The 19,895-nt window shown below is 45.7% G+C and overlaps 1 protein-coding gene across 2 annotated transcripts in view; it reads right to left on the reverse strand.

Moving 5' to 3' along the window:
* Positions 1-2,790: 2,790 nt before the first annotated feature.
* The window catches only part of SERTAD2 (SERTA domain containing 2), an 18,174-nt gene continuing 1,069 nt past the window's right edge, over positions 2,791-19,895 (reverse strand). Inside the window, exons 1-2 of one of the 2 annotated variants that reach the window (XM_005425790.2) lie at positions 19,734-19,798; positions 2,791-4,102 (exon numbers count right to left, since the gene is read on the reverse strand). In XM_005425790.2, coding sequence (XP_005425847.1) covers positions 3,154-4,098 — 945 coding nt within the window. In that variant the 5' untranslated portion in view covers positions 4,099-4,102; positions 19,734-19,798 and the 3' untranslated portion in view covers positions 2,791-3,153. Of the gene's footprint in view, positions 4,103-19,733; positions 19,799-19,895 lie in introns of those variants that run through there. The other variant, XM_031060944.1, reaches the window with a different exon arrangement.

Raw genomic sequence — 19,895 nt, forward strand, 5'->3', positions numbered from 1 at the left:
AAAAATCCTGTGATCCATGCATATCCTGACTGGAACTCAATTAATTCTTTCTGAATCTGGCTCTCATACCCTTTTTCATACAGATTTACATTCCTACAAGAGGATACATTCCTACCATACATTCTGTACATGTTACAATCCAGATGTTGTTAGCTTCACAATAAAATAAATATATTTACAGAAGAAAAAAAAAGAATAAATAATTTAAGAAAAAAAAATCACTTCAAATCCAAAGCCCTCTTATTCTGCTCCCATCTTGTCACTTCATTGCACGTTAATGTCAATCTCCATCCCTGGTGTAGGTCTCAGAGAAATTCCATGCTTGGCTGCTGTTGGGACCACAGCACAGGCCCAGCTGGAGACAAGTCAGTGACTGGGCAGGGGGAAAGCCACAGCTCAGCCCTTCTGACCCAGGCCTGCACCAGCCTTCCCCTCTGCTGAGTCCCACAAATCAAGTAGGTTTCTGTCCTGTGGGATTCCTGCAGGGATTCTGCCCCAGGACACAGGCTTCAGCACCAAGGAGCCACAGACACTGCCCAAGTGGCAGGCTGGATTTAGAGCTCGGCTCCTGCTCTCTGGGTACAAAAACTTCGCTTCAGCTGACTCCCCTGAACAGCACAGGTCTCTGAGAAGGGCACTGATGGGAGCTTTTGCCTAGCAGGTGATATTCATGCAGGTGTAAATACTTAAGTAATCCCAAAAAACAGGTGGCTCCAGCATCCTGCAAATCAGTTTTTAACCACGGTAAGGCAAGTGCCTACCAAGCCACCGAGTGAGCCTGGTGCTGTTCCAGGCTTGTGCAGGATTGTGTTCCCAGGTACTCGAGGGGCAGGGACAGAAAGGCCGTGGGTTCTCCTGCAAGAGCCGAGGACTGCTGTGGAACAAGGGCTGGGGGGAGCTGGAGCTGTCCCCCCTCCCTTCCCCTGGTCCCTAAAGCTGCACTTGCTCAATGGTTCTCCGTTTGAAGCATAACCTCCTTTCTCGTTAGTCTGTGTAGTGACTGCAAATCCATCAGCACCCCAGTGCTTCACGGAGTTCAGCTTGGGAAAAAGAAGAAAGCAAACCCACCCCCCTGGGCCAGTGCCCCCCTCCTCCCCCAGCCCTGTCTCTCGCTGACAGATGAGCTGGGAGCCAGAAGCGCCTTTTGCAGCTGTACATGATGCATTTCATTTCCATTAGGAGTTCCTTCATTGCAAAAATGTATCTGCTCTCATCCTGTGTCTGTGTGCATATCTATGTTACATCTATCTATAGACTAATAAATATATATGGCCTGCTTTAAAGTGCCAATTTACAAAAAGCCGCCTCCTCAAAAGGCAGGCAAGACCCAATTTCATCCATGACAAGAAGGGAGCAGAATCAACTGAATATTGCCAAATGACATAAAACATAATTTAAAATTTCTTAAATAAATATAAAAGTTATTCCTAAAGAAGCCATAGGCATGTCAACAATACAGGTTGTAACCGGCACTCAACAACTAAAGTACCATTGGAAAACTAAAATGCCATAGCAACTTCAGCAATAGGCATGATACATTGCAAACATTTTTTTCTTTTTAAATTAAATGTACACCACAACAAACTCAGGAAAAAAAAAATAGCAATTGGTGCAGTAAGAAGACTTCTCAGGTGTTACAGGGAGGGGACCATGCATAGAAAGCTGTGTCTGTATATTCCTTGTAAAACGGGTCTATAAAGTGTAAAGCAGGTAATGCAGTTGATACAAGAACCCAACTCTATACGAGATGCCAAGTGATGTCACACAACTGGCTCCAGTTTCGACAGCAATGGATATTGAAGTAAGTCCATCCAGTGCAGGTACGAGATGAGCTTCACTGCAGTAATACTGAAGCTGCCTTTTTCAGCACTTAGCACAGTGAGGTGGGAGAGGGGAGGAGAAATGCTCCAAGAAAGGGCGAGCGGACGCTCCCAGCCCCGCTCTCTGCCCGCGCCCGTCAGTCAGGAGGTGCCACGGGAGGCTGGCTGGCTCTCGGGGGCTCCGGGCACGGTGCTCCCCTCACACCATTCCCAGTAGCTCCGGGTCAGGAGGGGCCGATCTCCGCCGGGTTAAGGCTCCACGTGGGGCGGGATGGGGGCCCGGTCGCGGGGCGGGAGCGCGGCCACGGCAGTGCTCAGGACCTCCAGGGTGAAGTTCCACAACTGTTTCCTGCCAACTGCTTCACATACGTGTTGGAAAGGACATGGCTCTAAGTTTCAGGAATCACAGTAGTGCGCAGTGGGTACAGCAGGGAGCAAACACTTGTGAAACTCCGGCAGAAGCAGCTCCCAGCCCTTTCTTAAAGCACTTTTTTTTTTTTTTGTTTGCATTCAGGGAAACCGACTGCAGGCTTATTTGATCCAATTTTCTCTTTGCACCATACACATATAAAACATTACAACTCTGTATAAAAGTACAAGTGGTTCTTGTACATCTGAATTATGCAGGAACTATGTGAGCAAATCCTATCAAAATAGCTATTTTTTTGTGTGTATAAACAGCATTTGTTTTTAGAAAAAACAATACCATAAACTGCAGAATCTGTACAAAAATATAAAATAAATTTGGGCAGCAGTTTCTAAACAGCCATGTAAATGCAACACTTAAAGAGGAGCAGGTTAATGCCTCCAAAAGGCTGAATTGCTAAAGTCAACCTATACAGGGCTAAAATGGTATTGAGATTATCTAAATAATAAAATTTTTTACCTCTTGCAATAAAACTTATAGAAAAAATAGACAAGTATGCACATGCAATTTACAGCTTTCCCCAACATAATCCTTGTGCTTAGCTTTTACCTTTTTTTTTCCTTTTTTTCTTTTTTTTTTTTTTTTTGTAATAACATAGCATTGTCTACAATACGTATTCTTTCCTATACCAGGATATTCGGTCTTCCTTGAGGAACCACTTTAAAAAAAATACATTAGAAGTGGTCATACATGGATGAAGGCACTCCAACTCTGCTCGAAGCAAAAACTAGTGTGATCCTTTTCTTTTCAAAAAAGGCAAGCAAGGATGCATGCACAGTGCTGTGAATCGGGGCTGGGAGGGACTATGGAAATACTACCAAGTGTATATACTGGTACTTAAAATTAAAAAAAAAAAAAAAAAGAAAGAAAAAAGACAAAAAAAAAGTTGCTATATTTCTAATATTTTTAAGACCCAACAAGCACCTCCATGATGTGATCCAGTTCTGTGAGATCCATTTTGAAAGGCTGATTTGGAGTTACTGGTTGACTGCTGTACGGAGCGAGAGTTTTTAGGAGCTCATCTGCTGAGACGGGAGCCATTTTTGAGGCAGCCCCCGTGGCAGACGTACAGGGGTCAAAATCATACATGGACGTATCAATGTCAGCGAACAGAATGTCGTCCAGGGTCAAGTCTGTGAGGAAACCTGTGGAAGCTGTTATCTCAAAGTTGCCAGGCAGGGGGTCCATGAGTTTGGATTCAGCCGTTCTGCTCTCCGGGAGGCCCTCAGGCTTGTGGATGTTGGACTCGCTGGGCTGGGCTTTTGAGTCGTCGGCTGCCGGCTCAGCTGCTACTGCCTCTGCGGAGGTAGGTGCTGGACAAAGCTCCTCGATTTCGTCCAAGGCTGAGGAGAAGCTGTCCTTTACTGGCTGGAGAGCAGGAGGTGGTGGCTTCGTCGGACCATCGTGCTGGACAGCCGGGGAAGTGCAAAAAGTGTCGTCCTCGAGCAAAGAGGCCGGGGTGAGGCAGGACTCCAGGGGCATAGTGCTTACCAGGTCGGTGGGGAGCAGGGGCGGCGAGGCCAGGTGGCTGAATGCCGGCTGCGCCTCGCGGAAGTTGTCGCTGAGAGGGTCGGCAGGCTGCGAAGCGGCCACAAACATGGGCCTCAAGCTGCCTTCTTGTTTGAGTTCTTCCTGGATTCGCCTCAACATGTTGTTAATTAAAACTGTCTTTTGCAAGCTTGGCTCAGTTAATGGCCTGTGGTTATAAAGTTTCATAAGGGAAATGTTGAAGATAGTCTGACGCTGTAAGGTGTAAGACACCTTAGAGGGACCGTCAGTGGGAGACACCACTTTGCCTTCCAACCCATCTTCATGCTCGTCAAACTTCCGCTTTCCTCCTTTCCCCAACATATATCTGCAAGGGAAGAGAGGAGACTGATGAAGGCAGCAAAGCAGGTGCACGTCTGTCCCCATCTCTAAGTCGGCCTTGGCCCACAGCAGTGTGACAGGCAAGCAGCAGCCACCCTAACACAGGGCTCTGGTCCATCCATGTTTAGGTATGGCTGTGCCGGCAAATTCCAAGCAGGAATTCAGACAGCATCTATAATAGTCAAGATCTGCCATGCCTGGTAGCAAATTTCCTCTTCCTTACATTAAGCAAATACCTGTCCATAGGAACACAAGCCACAGGCACTGTATTGAACATTTCCTTACATTCCCTGACTGAGGCAGTGCTATTCCTAGGAATACAAATGTAAAGCAATGAAGTTCTCACAATGAATTTCCTCTTTTTATTGAAAAGTGTGTTCACAGGGGAAGGGAAGTGAGGCTCAAGCAATTGTGTGTTGGGAGAAACTTCCCCAGTGAGGTTGGGAGATCAGCCCTTTGGTGCACCAGGATATACACATATGGGTTTATTTAGCTGATCGCCTTAGGACTAAAGTACCAGAGCAGGAAATGCAGTTATTATACTCAGAATTAGATAAATTACAGATGAAGAAGAAGATCTGTCAAGTCTTTTAGTCTAATCCCCAAGACTACTCTCTGCACTACACTCTGCTGCTGGTCAGATGGCAGATTTTGAAGGAAACAAAGGGGATTTTACCAAACTTGCCCCACATTATAAATAATTTCTGAGCTAAGATGAAGTAGGGCAGTTCAGTCCCCAGTGCCATCTCCTCCAGGATGTTTCAGAGCCTGGAAATGCTCCTCTACACAGCACAGTCTCAACCTCATTTTGTCACCATTATTTTTGTGACACCAAGATCCCCCCAAACGCAGAGGAATGAAGGAGTTGCTGTGCTGTGACAGTAGCACGACCTAGCATTATGCTCCCTCATTTTCTCAGGTAGAGTGGTGAGGTGCTGGAGCTCTAATCCGCTCACTCTTTTAATATGATCACAAGGAGCTCCCTGTTCATTCCTGTATCCTCCCCTCTGTTTAACGAATTCTTCTGGCATGAAGAAGTCTGCCTTTTTTAAAGAGAAAAAAAAACAAAACCCAAAAAAACCTAAAAAAAAAGTGGAAGAGGCTTTCTAGCCACAGGTATCCAGAAAGAAGTTGCAATGGCCATACAGATTTTTACCCCAGACCTGACCCTTCTCACATTATGCAGCTACCATCTGGGAGACAAAATTTGCCTTCCTTATTTGAGTACAATTCCCAATCCACCCAGTGCAATTAGTGCCTGCAAAACAACTGCACCAGGCAGGTCTAACACTGTTTGATAGTCACACACCAGTGCAGCAGACAGACAACATAGTTTAACATCACCAAAAATGACTGAGCAAAGAGACCCTTGGAAAGCAGAAGAGGAGGCTAAAGAAGTCAGGGTTTCAGTGCTACAAGAGCTTCAGAGAGCATTCGCTGGGTGGTAAATCGAGAACCAGATCGGGTGAAGCGAGCCTCTTCTGGTTAAAAATAAGTCCCAAATCCAGATAATTTTCTAGCATATTATGCAATTAAAAAAAGAAAGGCAGGGGGAGGGAGCAGGCTGAGCAGAGCTGAGGAACAGGTAGGCTGCCATCCAAGCTGCTTGGCCAGCTACCAGCAATTCCTGCGCCTGGAATCTCGGGTGAACAAAACCTCTGAAATTTAGCACTACTGCCGAAGTCTGGCTTTTCTCTGCTCCCTAGTGTCACTTCCATGGACTACTCTGGAGCTGTTCACATGGGTCTGGGGGGCGAGCGGGGGGCTTTGCTATTCCAGTGTTCACAGCAGACACGCTTCCTTTCACTTCAGACAGATAAGAGCAAGAAAGGGAGGATGGGGTTAGCAAGAATTAAAAACCCTGGCCAGTTCCAGCACGTTTTTAAAGCAGAAAGGGGTTAGGAGGAGATGAGCAGCTTTCCATCCCTTCCTGCTATCTCCTCCCCCTGAAAAAAGACAGACTCTGACCTAAAGACATAGCAGTGCTCCTTCCACAATGCTCTATTTAAAGAAGACATTTTTTAATGGCTTGGGGACAAGAAGAGTTTGAAGTTCGTCAGCCTCTGCCAGGAATGTATAAAAACATTCCCTGTACAAAGCAAACCTTTTCCCTCATGATAAAGAAAACAGCCCAGGCTCCATTCCCTGTGCTCGGTTATTCATCATTGCCAGGTGACGCTGCCAAGCATTTCCAACAAACCCAAACGAGCCCGTTTCCACCCAAGACTGAGGTGCTGGTAGTGAACACTTTTTTAAAGCTGATCAGTAAGAACTGTGGGATCATCACTGAGTAAATACTACGATAACCGCACTACATCATTTTCCAGGAAGCTCAGAGATAATTCAAGATTTCCTGTATGTGTGACTGTCAAACTTTCACATCTCACTCCATCTTCATGTAGCTTGATTCAGAGTTTGCCCTTTTAAAAGATAAAATAGATCAGGCAACTCCCAGGCTCACCTACTAGGTTTTCAGCACAGCTTTCAGTTTCCTTTTCCACCACTAATACTCTCTGAAGAGAGTTTAACCCCTAAAGCACCAAACAGGATGTCAGCCTAAGCATGGAGGCTTTATTCCACCAAGGAGAGGGTTCAAATAAGCACTGCTAGACTCTTGGCTTTATGAAGTTTTATTTTATCCCCTTCTCCTCTGGCACGCCAATGGGAATTGTAAAGAATGTCTTCCTCCAGTTTCCATAAATCAGTTCATTCATGCCATGCGAAGCAAGGAGGCGCTATCTTTTTAGACTAACTGATAGAGTTGGTAAAATCATACATGCTTGGGGGCTTGCAAGTCTTTCTCTGGCTCTTTAGAAAGGAATTTCATAGTGTCTGACCATCAAAGCTTAAGACAATGTTGTCTGCTTGTTCTTTACAGTTCAAACCACCTCTTCCCTCCTTCAACCAATCACTTTCATGCCTGCATTAAAGGGATCAGTGTTGTATGTCTTAAGATAACGAATAACATTTAAAGAAAACAAAAAGGATGCTGTGCAATACCAGCATTTGATCTCAATCAATTCTGTTCATCTCAAAAACTTTGCTTCTAGCCTTTCCAGCCAAACCTCCTGCTGGGAAAATGAAAATGCCAAACTTAAAAGATCAGTTTGACCAAAGATCAGTACAAAAAGAGACAAACCTGCACCATCCCCAGTGTCAAAAGAGAGCTGCCCAACCAAGCCATACAGCTGTGACAAGGGCAGCCAGACAACACCAGCCCATCCAAATGTGGCACTGCACAGGCAGAAATAAGGGGTAATGCCCACGGAAGGTTTTTCATGCATCTATTTTGGCTGAGCAGCAACCTCAGCCAGATGTATTTCTGCTGCACTTTCACCCATTTGCTAAACATAATTTTGAGTCTGGGTGTTAAGAGTTGAGACTGGACATCACTTTGTTGTTGTTGTTGCTGTTGTAATAAAGGGGGTTGCAGGGTTTTGGTCTGCAAGTGAGTTTTCAATGTTTCTTAGGTATGTGGAAGCAGAAAGCTGAAGAAAGACAATGGAAAAGCTGCATCTTTCTGGGGATTGGGGCGGGGGGACTTACTTGGAGATCTTCTGCAATATTATCTACCAGTTACTCCAGCTCTGGAAGACCCAGAACCAAAAGCTAGACCACTGTTACTGACAAAGATACTACTTGCTTTTTTGCCCATTTAGGGCGATTGCACGCACCTCAGCGCCAGAGAAACCCTAGCATTGTTTGGGAGCTGTCTTTTCTTAATTGAAAAACAAAAGTAGTATATTTTTTTTTAACTCATTTGTGTGTCATTTAGCTTCCTTTTATTGGCTCTGCATGCTCTTCAGACAGAGCTGAAAAAAAAGCAGTTGTGGCTCAGGAGAAGAGATAATCAGCCTGGAGTAGATGGTTCTCTGGAGTCACCGATGAAAGACAGAAGAGCTCGTGCAATGCCTGTGTCTCTGAGCCCACCCAGTGATGAATCCTTCACTCTCCAGAGGACAGAGGTATGTGTAGACTGTGAGAGAAGCACTGTGTTTATTGATTGTGCTTCAGACATTTCAACACTGCCAGATTATTTCTCAAGTCTTTAATAATCAGCACTTTGGCATAGAAAAGCATCAGATACATAAAAATTGAGAGGAAAAGTGATTTTGCTCAACAAAAAATAACCTGTAATTTTAATTCTCAAAGACTTTTAACAATTAAGTTTAAAATACCTCCCAAGACCGAAAGCTCATCTTGGAAATCAATTCTACAATCCACTAAGCCCTCCCTGCTCATCGAGACAGACAGGAAGGAGAAAAAAGAAAAAAAGGAGGAGGAACTGAACGTCAAGAGGAACAGTGGAAAAGGGTTTTTAAGAAGTCACATTTCCACTCACAGATTTAATGCCACCCCCTCTGTCAGTGTAGAGGATGAACAGCTTATTATAAATTATAAATAATTAGCTTATTAATGTTGAGGTTGCTTTAGGAACAAACATCATGTTGCTCAAAAAGGTAAAAGCATCAAAATCCCCGAGTCCACAGGCAACCATTCCCCTCCAGGCAGCCACACACCGAAACACAGGTGTGAACCACAGGGGTTGTGTGAGAAGAGGAGTTTAAAGCAGGACCAGTTACTTTCTGAAGTCTTAGGCAATTCAAACCACAGGGGGGTAAAAAAAGAGAGAGAAAGAAAAAGGCGACTCAGGGGAATTAAAATAAAATGCTACTTCACACATGTGCATGGAAAAACCCAACAAAACCCCACAACACAAAAGCTCCCCATAAGAGCCCCCAAAGTGCAATGAGAGCACTGGATTTGCACACTTCATTCCCCTAAGTTCACAAACCTCAGATGTAAGTGATCCTCACCAGGTTTTCTCAAAGAACCTACCCAGTGAATTATGGAAGTGCTTTCTCTGTCACTTCTGGCACATGAAATACAATTTTCCTCTCCTCCATCCTTCACTCCTCATCCTTGAGGGGTCCATTGGTTGTATCCTGGCTCAACGGTAGTCAATGGGTGTTTTGCTATGGACTTCAGCAGAATGAGGATTTGGCACAGATAGCTGCAGGACCAAAATAAAAAGGCCTTTTATGCCAACTGGGTTCAACCGGCAAGACAAGGGCAAGATCCTCTGAGTTAACAGAGGCAGGTTGAGCTCCTGTGAGGTATTTCAGTGCTGCTGGACCCAGCCTGAGGGACCACCTGAACTTGTAACCAGTCTCCACAACTTCAAAGTATCTGTCCCCCAGAGCCAGGGAGGCAAACCAGCAAACCTCTCTCTCCCTGTCCCTGTTTCCACATCCCCAAGGCCACAGCAGAGAGGGAGAATGGGCACATCTGTAGAAGACCCCTTGGGGCAGGACCATGGGCTCACCCACTACAGAAGGATGCTCCTTGGCCAGTGGGATCCTGGCAAGCACAGCAAAGCTGCCCCAGCAGGTGGAAGCGCAGACATCTGAGAGCGCTGGCACCCTCCTCCCATTCAGAGTTACAAAGGAAAAGCAGAGGGCAAGGCCAGTATAAACCTGGCAGGTTCTCCCAGCCTCGCTCAAAACAAGGGGGAAAGCTGAGCAGCCCAGGTGTCGAGGTTTAACTCCAGGGCTGGAGCGAATGAGCAACATGGACTTTCACAGGCAGCAGCCAGAGCTGGGTGGAAATGGCCCCTCCTTGGGGATTTCATCTGCTGACACCGGAGTGTTTAAAGCCTGGCACGGCAGCATCCCCGAGCTGGGACAGCCTGTTCCATGCAGAGCTGCACGGCCACGCTGCCTGTGCTGTGCTGCAGCTGGTCTGCAGGGTGTGAACCGACCAGCCTGGATGGGGGCTGGGGAGAGGGGGGGGAGTGTTCTTTAATTTTTTTTTCCCCCCCACAAGGCTGCTTTCTCAGGATCTGATGCACTTTTTACATGTTGGAGTCTACTGCATCCATGTTGCCTGGCTAAAGAGGACTCCTGACAACACTGCCTTATAAGAATTGCGTCTCGTGTCACATGTGAGTTAGGAAACAAATCCCACAACCCCCAAAAAGAGGTAGAGGGAATGGAGCTGTGCAGGGGTTTCTGTCCTCTCCAGAGCCAGTGCTCAGACATTCTGTATTTACAAGGTTTGTTTTCCCTGACACATTTTACATTAATTCTGGCTGCCCATTTTATTTTTTTTTAACTGAGTGAGGTTTAATAAGCACTTACAAAACTCTCCTTTAGAGTATATAAAAAAATTGGCCTCCTGGGCAGCTCTCTGCTTCCAGAGAGTACAGGGGATTGTTTTTATGTTTGCAAGCCTTCACTGCAAGGCTGTCAGTGCCAGCAGTAATTCTAAGTGGCAGGTATTTCTCACACATATTTTACAGGGACCTAACTCTTCCCCATCTCCTGCGGTGGATGGGTAAACCTCAGCTCTTCCAGAAGAAACAGAGAAGCAAGTAAAGCTCCTCAGCACCCCATTCCTGCATTTAGCAAGAAAGGCAGCTTCTCTCTCCCTACAGAGACACAGCCTTAGCCCCCTGCTTTAGGCACTTCTCACAGAGTGAAGACTGAGCAAGGAGCAGCTACCAAGCTGAGTGACAGGGGCCTTTTCTCCTCTCCAGTTAAAATTGAAATAAGAAGGAAAACCATACTGGGTGACTGCTAGAGACTATTCTAAGTAGAACTTCAATAGGGGCTGTGTAAGGAAACCTCTGGCAAACAGGAGACAACAGAGGAAGCTCAGAGTCTCATTTGAGAAGCATCTAAAGCCGTGCAGGTCTCACGGGGCTTGCCTTTGATACTCAGAGCCTGGAGTCCCCAGGTCCCTGAAGGAGTGTCCATGTTAATCAGAAAGTAAGGTGAAGCCTTCCCTAGCAAATAAGCAATGCAATTATAAAGCCAGTCAATAGTGTAACGCCAGCCAACGTGTTCCAGCGATATTTTGAAACTGTAATCTGATCCTACTGTTTCCATCCTCGTGCCTTGCCTGCTCTCCCTTGTTGCATACTGTACTATTTGAGGCCCAGAGGGCAAAGCAAGCTCTTGCTGTTTGTTCATGATCAGAAACTGCATTTGGAGCGAGAGCTCTGTGTGCACCGCCCACACCACTTTCTTGAGAGTTTCTTAAACTTGCAGCCTGCCGAAGCCCTGCTAGAAGGATCTCTGCAAAACAACCAAAAACACAAACTCCACTTCTGCCTTCAGTTTGCAGCTCCTTTTCACCACGCTAAAAAAAGGCAAAGCCGCAGTCGAAGGCAATCTCTGACTCTGCAGCGTGTTAAGCCTTGCAGGAAACATATGCCTCTATTAAATTGGAAACAGTTTCTAATGCTGTCAGTTTGCTAAATGTAACATGTTCTCCTGGAAGAAGTGGAGCAGTTTTAATGTTTTTGACTAACTGCACACATCCAACCAGAGTATGTCTGATAAAGCTGGAATGGGCTCCAATAAATATAGCTTAGAATAAATTACTGCCTCATTAAGTAATTGTTTGGAAAAAGGACAGCAGGTTTTCTAGATTATAGCCATGTTATTAAGGGTGTTTATAATATTAGGAATTCTATCAGGGTAGCAGAAGTTAATGCAAGTTTAAATCAGAGGAGCACCTGTTAGCTTGTTAAAGCATTAAAGGCTGCCCTGGGAGAACCAGAAGGTGGACAAGACTGCACAGGTTCTGAGCATGGAAAGCCAGCAAGGCACAGTGCAAACCACTGTGAGGCTGAAGGCAAGAGCAAAAGCCCTGTGCAACTCTGACAACTCCTTTTCAGTGCAAAGCAACAGGGAGAATATACCAGGGTAACACACCAGGGTTAGAAAACATTTATTTAATATTCACATACAGGCAGGCAGTGGTCTTTACTGGAAAAAAGCAGAACAGGTTTGGATTGCCCAGCAGAAACTAATTTCTGACTCAAATATCTCAAAGCCAAAATGTCAGTCCTCACATGTTCTGCTTCAGACAGGACTTCCCGTGTGCTTCCTTATAAAACAGTGCCCAGAAGATGCAAACAAGCCCCCAGTCTGCCCTTTTTTGGTCTCGTCCTTAACCGAAAGCTTTAGGAATCACACTGTCCATGACTACAAACCCTGCCACAGCCCCTCACAGGCCTGGCCCTGCTGACCACCACCCACCAGCTCTGAGCCAGATCAGGGTGGTGCTGGCCCCCCTTCCCACTACCAGGAGATGCTTTGTTAGGGCTGCCTACTGAGGGGAGAGAGATTTTCCAGGAGATGGCAATGCTGCCCTTATCTCAGGTCCATGCCAAATCTCCTCTACATCCTTTCCCAGGATGGCTGCACACACGGTCTACTCACAACAGTGTCCGAGCCACCACCAGGAGCTTCCTCCCTGGGGTCAGCTTACCTGGGCTCTGTGCTTCAGAGAGACACCAAAAAGAGCCAGGCTGAGGCTGTTTTGAAATTTGGGTCTCCATGTGGCAGTGCTAAAGAAGCAGCCAGGCCTGCCAAGTGTGAATTGAGTTCTCTTGTGCTGTGAACACATGGGCTCAGCAATCTGCTGAAGGACCAGGAGCTGCTTTACACACCTGGGCATCAGCAGCAGGAAATCAGAGCTGCAGTAAAGCAAACCAGGCACAGCACTGGGCCAGATGCCCTGACTTTACCACATGATTAGCTGATTATTCAGCAGACTCTGCTTGTTGGCATCCAAAAAATATAGGTGCATTGGCAATGGCAACCCAATGCAAGGGCTTCTACACACAAGCCTCCCTGGGATCAGCCCAGAAGCTCTTCCTGCTCCACACCACTGTTTCTTCCCCCAAGTGCAGCACTCTGGGCCTCCTTGCATGGAAGCAGGAGGTGCTGGTCCCACAGGCAGGACCACGACACCATGAATTCCCATGTCAGTGGGCAAGGAGCCACGCTGGAGCCAGTGCACACAATTCCAAGCTGGGAGAACCAGAGCCGTCTCCTCAAGAGGTGGAACAGCAGCAATTAAGATAGCTGTGTACTGCTCCAGGGCCCAGTTCAGCCAAGACTGCCTTCCACTCCTTCCCACTGCAGAGCCAGCAGGCACCGGCACAGCTCAAGTGCTGTCTAAAAAGAGACACCTCGCTTGTAAATGAAATTCAAAACAATCATCTGAAAGACCTAGAACAGCTACCAGAAAGTGACACAGGCTGGGAAACACAAACACACACTCCTTTTTCACTGCTAAAATTACATGCCTGTAATGACAAGATGCTACTGGTCAGGCTGTAAGGGAGAATGATGAAATAGCCAGCCTGGCTGTGCACCCCTCCTCCCCTGCATGGCGCACAGAACAATGGATGACAGCGACGTTGTGTTGTGTTGTACACGACATCTCTATTGGCATGCACGTGGCACGGGCTGCCTTTTATTTTTAGTGTGCGCAGGGACTGAGCTCTGCACACCCATCTCCACTGGACCTGTGCAATTCCTGAAAAGGTTAATGAGAACTGTGTGTGCACCCATGAGAGACGAGACCCCTGCGTGGATAATAAGGGAGTTTTTCTCACCTATGTATAATTACTTTGTTTGAATCCTACCGTAGCATCTTCTCCCCAAAGATACCTTGTTTTTCCCCCGTGTCATAGACCCCTTAATAAACACATGGGGGGGGGGACCCCTACACTACTGAAAGAACTGAATGGTTTGCCAAAAAGTAGGTTATTGCTCTGAAAACAGTGTTGAATAAATTATCACAGTCAAACTGAAAAGCAGCAAATGGCAGAAGAGAAGAAGAGGAGAAAGGAAAAAAAAAATCCTCTGAAGAAATATATACTGCAAATGCACCATACAAATCCCAGCAATGACAAGTCATATTAGTTTCTGGCCTGCAAATTTTATTTGCTAACCAGTTTTGCACTACTGAGAGTTAGGAGAAAAGAAAGGTGTTTCCCTGGCATTTTTTGAAGTAGCTTAAACAGCACATGAGTTGTCTTCAACATTTTTGCTCAAATGAAAGGAACACAACCCTGCAAACAAATACATTCTATGAAAAAGAACCCACTCACCCTGCAAGCTTCTCTTAAAGAAGTGAAAAAGCTGTTGGACATTTCTTCCCCACCAGTGAAAACAAAACAAATTTTTAAAACATAGTTAAGATTTGACAGGAAAGTTTGCTCAGATGGTGTTAAATGATGCTGGATAAGATGCTAACTGCTGCCCTTTCAGTCCAGTGCACTAAAGCTCATGCATTTGTTGAAATACAACATGTGTTTCAGAGGAGCCTTCTGAAAACTGACTAAAGGGAACTTTGGCCAACCTTGAGCTATTCTCAATCTGTAATAGCTATGAGTTAGAGACAAAAGAGATTCCATTTTTCGTTGTACCTGCTTGATTTCACAATAAAAAGTACTACACCAAAGAGATGTTCTTCAAAACAGCCACCATGGGACCCACGTCTCTTCTATGTGGAGTAATTTAGAAATTTTCAAGTAAATAATTTAAACTTATATGGAAGCACCCTTGTAACAGCATATTTTGACAACATGTGTCTGTATTAAGTTTGTACTTTGAAGCATGTTTAGGACAGCTTAATTAACACATAAGAAACAAACTTAACCACAAACTAAAATTTTAGTTTAGAAAATTTGGAAATCAGGAGCAGAAAATACAAAAGGAGAACAGCTCAGGAAACTACATGTCTGAAACTTTATTTCATATTCAGTCAGGCACAACCCACTCACCTCACCCATGATAGTATTATACTGATTTTCCCCACAATTAAAGTCCTCATCCAAACACACACACACACATCACGTGTGTGCCCCTGCCAGCAAGGGGAAGCAGAGCAGCGACAGGAAGCTTGACACTGTGTGTCACTCACAGAGAAAATATTCTCTCTCTTCTATTCATTCACAAGCTATTTGTGGAACACTTTAGTTAGGGAAGGAAAGTGGAAGGGTTGTTCAGAAGAGCCAATTTCGCCAAGTAGATGGAACAGGAGGGGGAAAGGGAGACCCAGGTCCCAGCAGGGTAACCCAAGCAGGTTACTGGACCCCTGGAACAGCCAACATAGAAGTACCCTGGCCAAAATCCCTGTGACCACAGCACAGGCTCCTGAAGCCCAAAGCACTGCTCCGACACAGGGCCAGGAGCAGGCATGAGACCCGACCCACAGCAAATGAGGCTGTGCCAAAGGTGCTGAAATAGAGTGGCTTGTCTCACACAAGGCTCACAGAGCAGTGAGAAAGCAAAATGTAACCACCACTGTTCAAAAAAACCACTGTGGTTTGCACACAAACGTTAGTCTCCTATCTTGATGAAATGTATATTTGAAAAATATGCAAATGATATGCATGCACGTGGATGTGTACCTACTAAAGGCTTTTCTCCAAGGGAGAAAGAGTGCCTGTAAAAACACATGAAAAGTAAAGTTTGTGGAGGCACCGGAAGATGATGATGATGTATTTCTGAATTAGGACTTAAAATTTCATTTTGCAGCTACCTGAAGTTAAGACAAAGCTGCCTTTAGGCATCTCAAACTAGTCAGACCTGCTATAGCAGTTGCACAGTCTGCTTCAAATATGCCCTCCACGCTCCTTTCAACCTCCACCCCAACATATATCCGCATAGTTTACCTCCAATCATGGGTGGTTCTTGCTATAGCACAGTTCACTCAACCTTATTGCCTGCCTGGCACGACAGGAGGGTTTTTCAAGACTAATGTTGCAGGCTACTATAAGAAACTGTATGAAAACAGCTGATACTTGTCACATTTCCATTAAAGGTGAGTGTGGTTCAAACAGTACAAGGGTTTCCAGGGTGGAAAATCTGGGATCAACAAAAACAGTTTTAATTGTTACATCTGAGGAAGTATTAGGGCAAGTTTAGATCTTTCCACCAATTCAGGACTCCTTGAAAAAGGGAACTTCTTTTTTCTGCTACTTCCATATACTACCCAGTTTTCAAAATGACATTAAAAGAAAACAACCCATGTTTGAACTCTTCTCTGTATTCTATATCAAGAATTCAGTTTTTATTCTAACTTCACTGAAAACAAACTGTTTACTTTCCTTTCACACCATACTGGTGTGAAAGCAAAGTAAACAGGTTTTGGCTCCTAATAATTACACAGACTGAGAGCCATGTCACTCAATGCCACTTAAAATTCAATTCCAGGGTGATATTAAGGTGAAATTTGTGATATTAAGGAGAAATTTAAAACCAATGGTACTCAAAACACTGATCATGTTGGGAACTTCACATATTCTATGGCAACACCTCTGATTTGATGTACCAAGCTGAGGAGGGTACCAAACGTGGCCCCTCACTTGAAGAGCAGTGGTCTGACCTCGCCTAGTGCAGGGCTCTGAGCATGGTTTTAATTTCACTACAGCAGCCTGAATCCAGTGTCACTCTGATGTGGTGGCGGTTGCTGTCTCACCTGAGCTAGATGAGCCTCCACCCTCAAAGAAGGGACACATGAAAACCAAAAACTTGCTCTCTGGTGACTTGATAGTTTCTTTGGTCCTTTCAAGCCTTCCCACCCCTAGTCACAGCTTAAAGCCCTATCTGAAGGCTGTGAGGCTGCACCCATCACCCCTGGAGACTGCCCCAACTCTCCCTTGGAAATGCCCGTCAAATCAGGCCTTCCCCACCCCGAAAATCCCCTTTGTGCTGGAGGAATGTCCCAGCCAGCACATCTTCACAGCTCCTCCTGGCTGCCCAGCAATGACAACCAGCATCTGACAGCTCACCAGGAGCCATCGGGGAGGCAGATGTGGTGGCAGTGCAGTTTCTACTCTGCACAGTGACACAGAGCTTAATACCCACACAGCCAAGAGACAGGGCAGGGACCCTGCTGTGACACACACGAGCCTGTTTCTCCCACTAAACCTCTGCTGTCTCCCAGCCACACGTTTGCCTTGGACCTCAGTTTGGGCTACACTTCAGCACACCCAGGAGCAACGTTAGCACAGCATTTACAGGCCTTGCCCTCCCCACTTGTGTTGAACAGCCGAGCATTGTTATCTTATTTTTGTTATTGTGTTTGCATTGGTAATGCTGAACAAACCTGAAGCCTCCACTACAGCAAACACAAAAATTGACTCTGTTTATAAAAGAATTAAAGAACTAACGCATGTTGAGAGTCTCCCTCCATTTACAGAAAACAGGCACCTCTTCATGACAGCAGTTTCTCTGACTGATGAAAGTTTAGAAATCAAAAGAAGTGGCAGAAAACATGCAATTATACACCCCTGAAGAAAATGAGTGCTGTGCTCAGATTGGCAAATTTCATCTTCCACAAACCACTAATTAGCAAAAGATTCATCAAGACTAAAGATCTCTGCTTAGCGCCAACCTGCTTACATTGAAGCTGGACCTTGCTCTCTCCTTTGAAACAATCTTGATCTTTGGACTTGGTAACTGAAAGCTGCTATTTCTGGCACTGATTCGTGCGCATGTTTAGGAACCACTGCAACTGGAGCTGTCTCCTTGTGAGCCAGTTACACTACAGAGCTGAGTTAAAAGGAGGTGTCTGTCTTGCTACCTGGCCCTTATAAGAAGTAGATCACCAGAAGACTACTCACACTTTCAAAGTACTGCCTTCTCCTTGTTTGACAGATTACACTTTTAAGACGTTACATAAAAGCAAAAATAGTCACAAATACTTTGGATCATCTGTCTAGTGTTAGCACTGCCAGAGATGAACTGTGCCAGGAGTGCTTTACATCAGTGTGAAAAAAGTCAGAGTTCCTAAAAAAATGTTTTCCCAATGAAATATTTATTGAAAAACAAAAAGCAGCTTGTGTGAATGATGGCAAAATCCTTCAAACTAGATACTGCATAAAATCTGCTGTACTTCATGGAAACTAAAAAAAAAAAATTTTGAATATGAAGTTTGAGTGTTTCCTTGCTATTAGGACATTATCTCAAAGTCCTTGATGCCTCTCAGGCAGACAATTTGAGCACTTGGTATATTTATGTTATTATTTCCCCTGTGAAACTCTTTATTTCATCTTTCCCATTAAAAAAGAGCAGGTGTATAAAGGAACACAATTACAACTCTTAATAAATCAGCACCTACAGATGTATTTAATGCTCTTTAAGACAAAACCTGAGGGACCTATGGCTATCAAGTTTCTTATTGTTTGTTTCCAATCAGCTTCAGAGAAAAAGAAATCAGCTTGACACAAAAATCAAAGCAGCATTTTAATATGCACAAAGTCTAGCTTCGTTTGTTCAGCAGTCCAATCCAGTTCCTGCAGAAAAGGAGTGGGTGGTTGCTGCTACCAACTTAAATGGAAGCAGGATCAGTCACGAGAGGAGGAATATCTAGAGCTGTTACATTGGATGCTGCAATACTTGCCTGAACAATGGAGGTATTCCGAAGGACACGCTCTTGGATACCTGTCCAGAAGCACAAACTCCTAATCCTCCTCCTCTCTCTACCACCACCCGGCTCATTATGTCAAATCAGAGCCCAAAGATGCCATCCTATTATGCCAAAGGCATGCATTTTAACTTCAGCCAGAAAGGGCTACTTTCAATTTCCCCTTCTAAATCAGTTGGCTAATTTCTATAGCAATCATTTGAAAACACAATTCATTTTTATAGTTTGTTTTACCATGTGAAAGCTTCCTATGCCCTTAGATGCAAACTGAAGTGCCTCTGTCAATTTTGTACCCTGTGAGAAGTCCGTAAGACACAGGAACCTTCACTTGTGCAGATGCACGCCTAAAATGATCAGATTTTAAAAAGCTAGAAAGCGTTGTTTGAACTCACACACATTGCAAGTGCTCACTCATTTGAGAGACACAAATATAAAACTGGTGTTTGGGGCAATCAAGCCCTCTCCCACCGTTGTTTGAGCAATTGTGCATTCTAGAGTGGCAAAATCCAGCACTCACTGACGGCAGCGAGAGTCACCCTGATGACTGCACCAGGCACCAGATGAAAAAGCCTGGATTTCCCTGCTCCCGAGAGCCTTGGATGTGTCTGAGCACACGCTGCCACACGCAACAGCTCTGGCGTGCTGCACTGAAGTTCGGCTGAAGAAGCTGACAGCCCCCCCCGGATGGAGATAAAATGGGCAGAATCGCTTTATTTTACACCAGCAACTGACCCACAGCTGTAAATCAGCCACCGAGGGGCCCACTGGACAGCACACAAGCCTCTCCAAACATTTCCAACTAAAGTGGCCCTGGCTTTTCCAGCTGTGTTTCACAAAATGCGAGAAATGACAGCAGGTAACTGTACTTCTATTTTCATGCTTAGGAATAACTTATTTTTCCAGATCCTGATGTGAGTAAAGCAGCCAACGCTCTAAATCAAAGTGGCACCGCAAAAGGATTTTTCTTCAAGTGCTCATCCACCCCGAAGAAAATCCTAATAAATATACATTTCTGCCGTCGCTTCCAAAAGATGAACCACCTTACTCACAAAATCCCCCCCAGACGCCTCTGTCTCTCTGCGCTGGCGGTGCTCCCAAGGAAGACCCATGCGCACTATTGCTCAGGGAAAAGACAGGCTAATCCCCAGCCCTAACACCAACCCCTGAAAAGGGCCGGGCAGCGGGGCCAGCCGGGTCCTGCCCAGCCATATGTCAGCTTTGCTACAGCGGAGTGAAAGTCTCCCCCAGGCCCTTTTAGCTCCCCCGGCACTACAGCACGCACTTTTCGGGGTTCCCTGAACCCCCCGCTCTCGCTGGGAGAACGGAGCCAGGCTGCAGCCCCCGGCTCCAGGGGCTCCCCGGCGCACACGCGAACTTACCGGGGTGGCGCGGCTGTCCTGGCGTCGGAGGGAGCCCGGCTCCGGAGAGCACAACCGGCCGCGCTACCGGGGCCGGCACAGCCAGCTCGATAGAAAAGTACATTCCAGCTACCCGCACCTGCTTCGGCTCGGGATCCCCCCGCACCGGCGGGGGGGGGGGGG

This window comes from Geospiza fortis, unplaced genomic scaffold (assembly GCF_000277835.1).
Source record: "Geospiza fortis unplaced genomic scaffold, GeoFor_1.0 scaffold134, whole genome shotgun sequence".
Lineage (NCBI taxonomy): Eukaryota > Metazoa > Chordata > Aves > Passeriformes > Thraupidae > Geospiza > Geospiza fortis.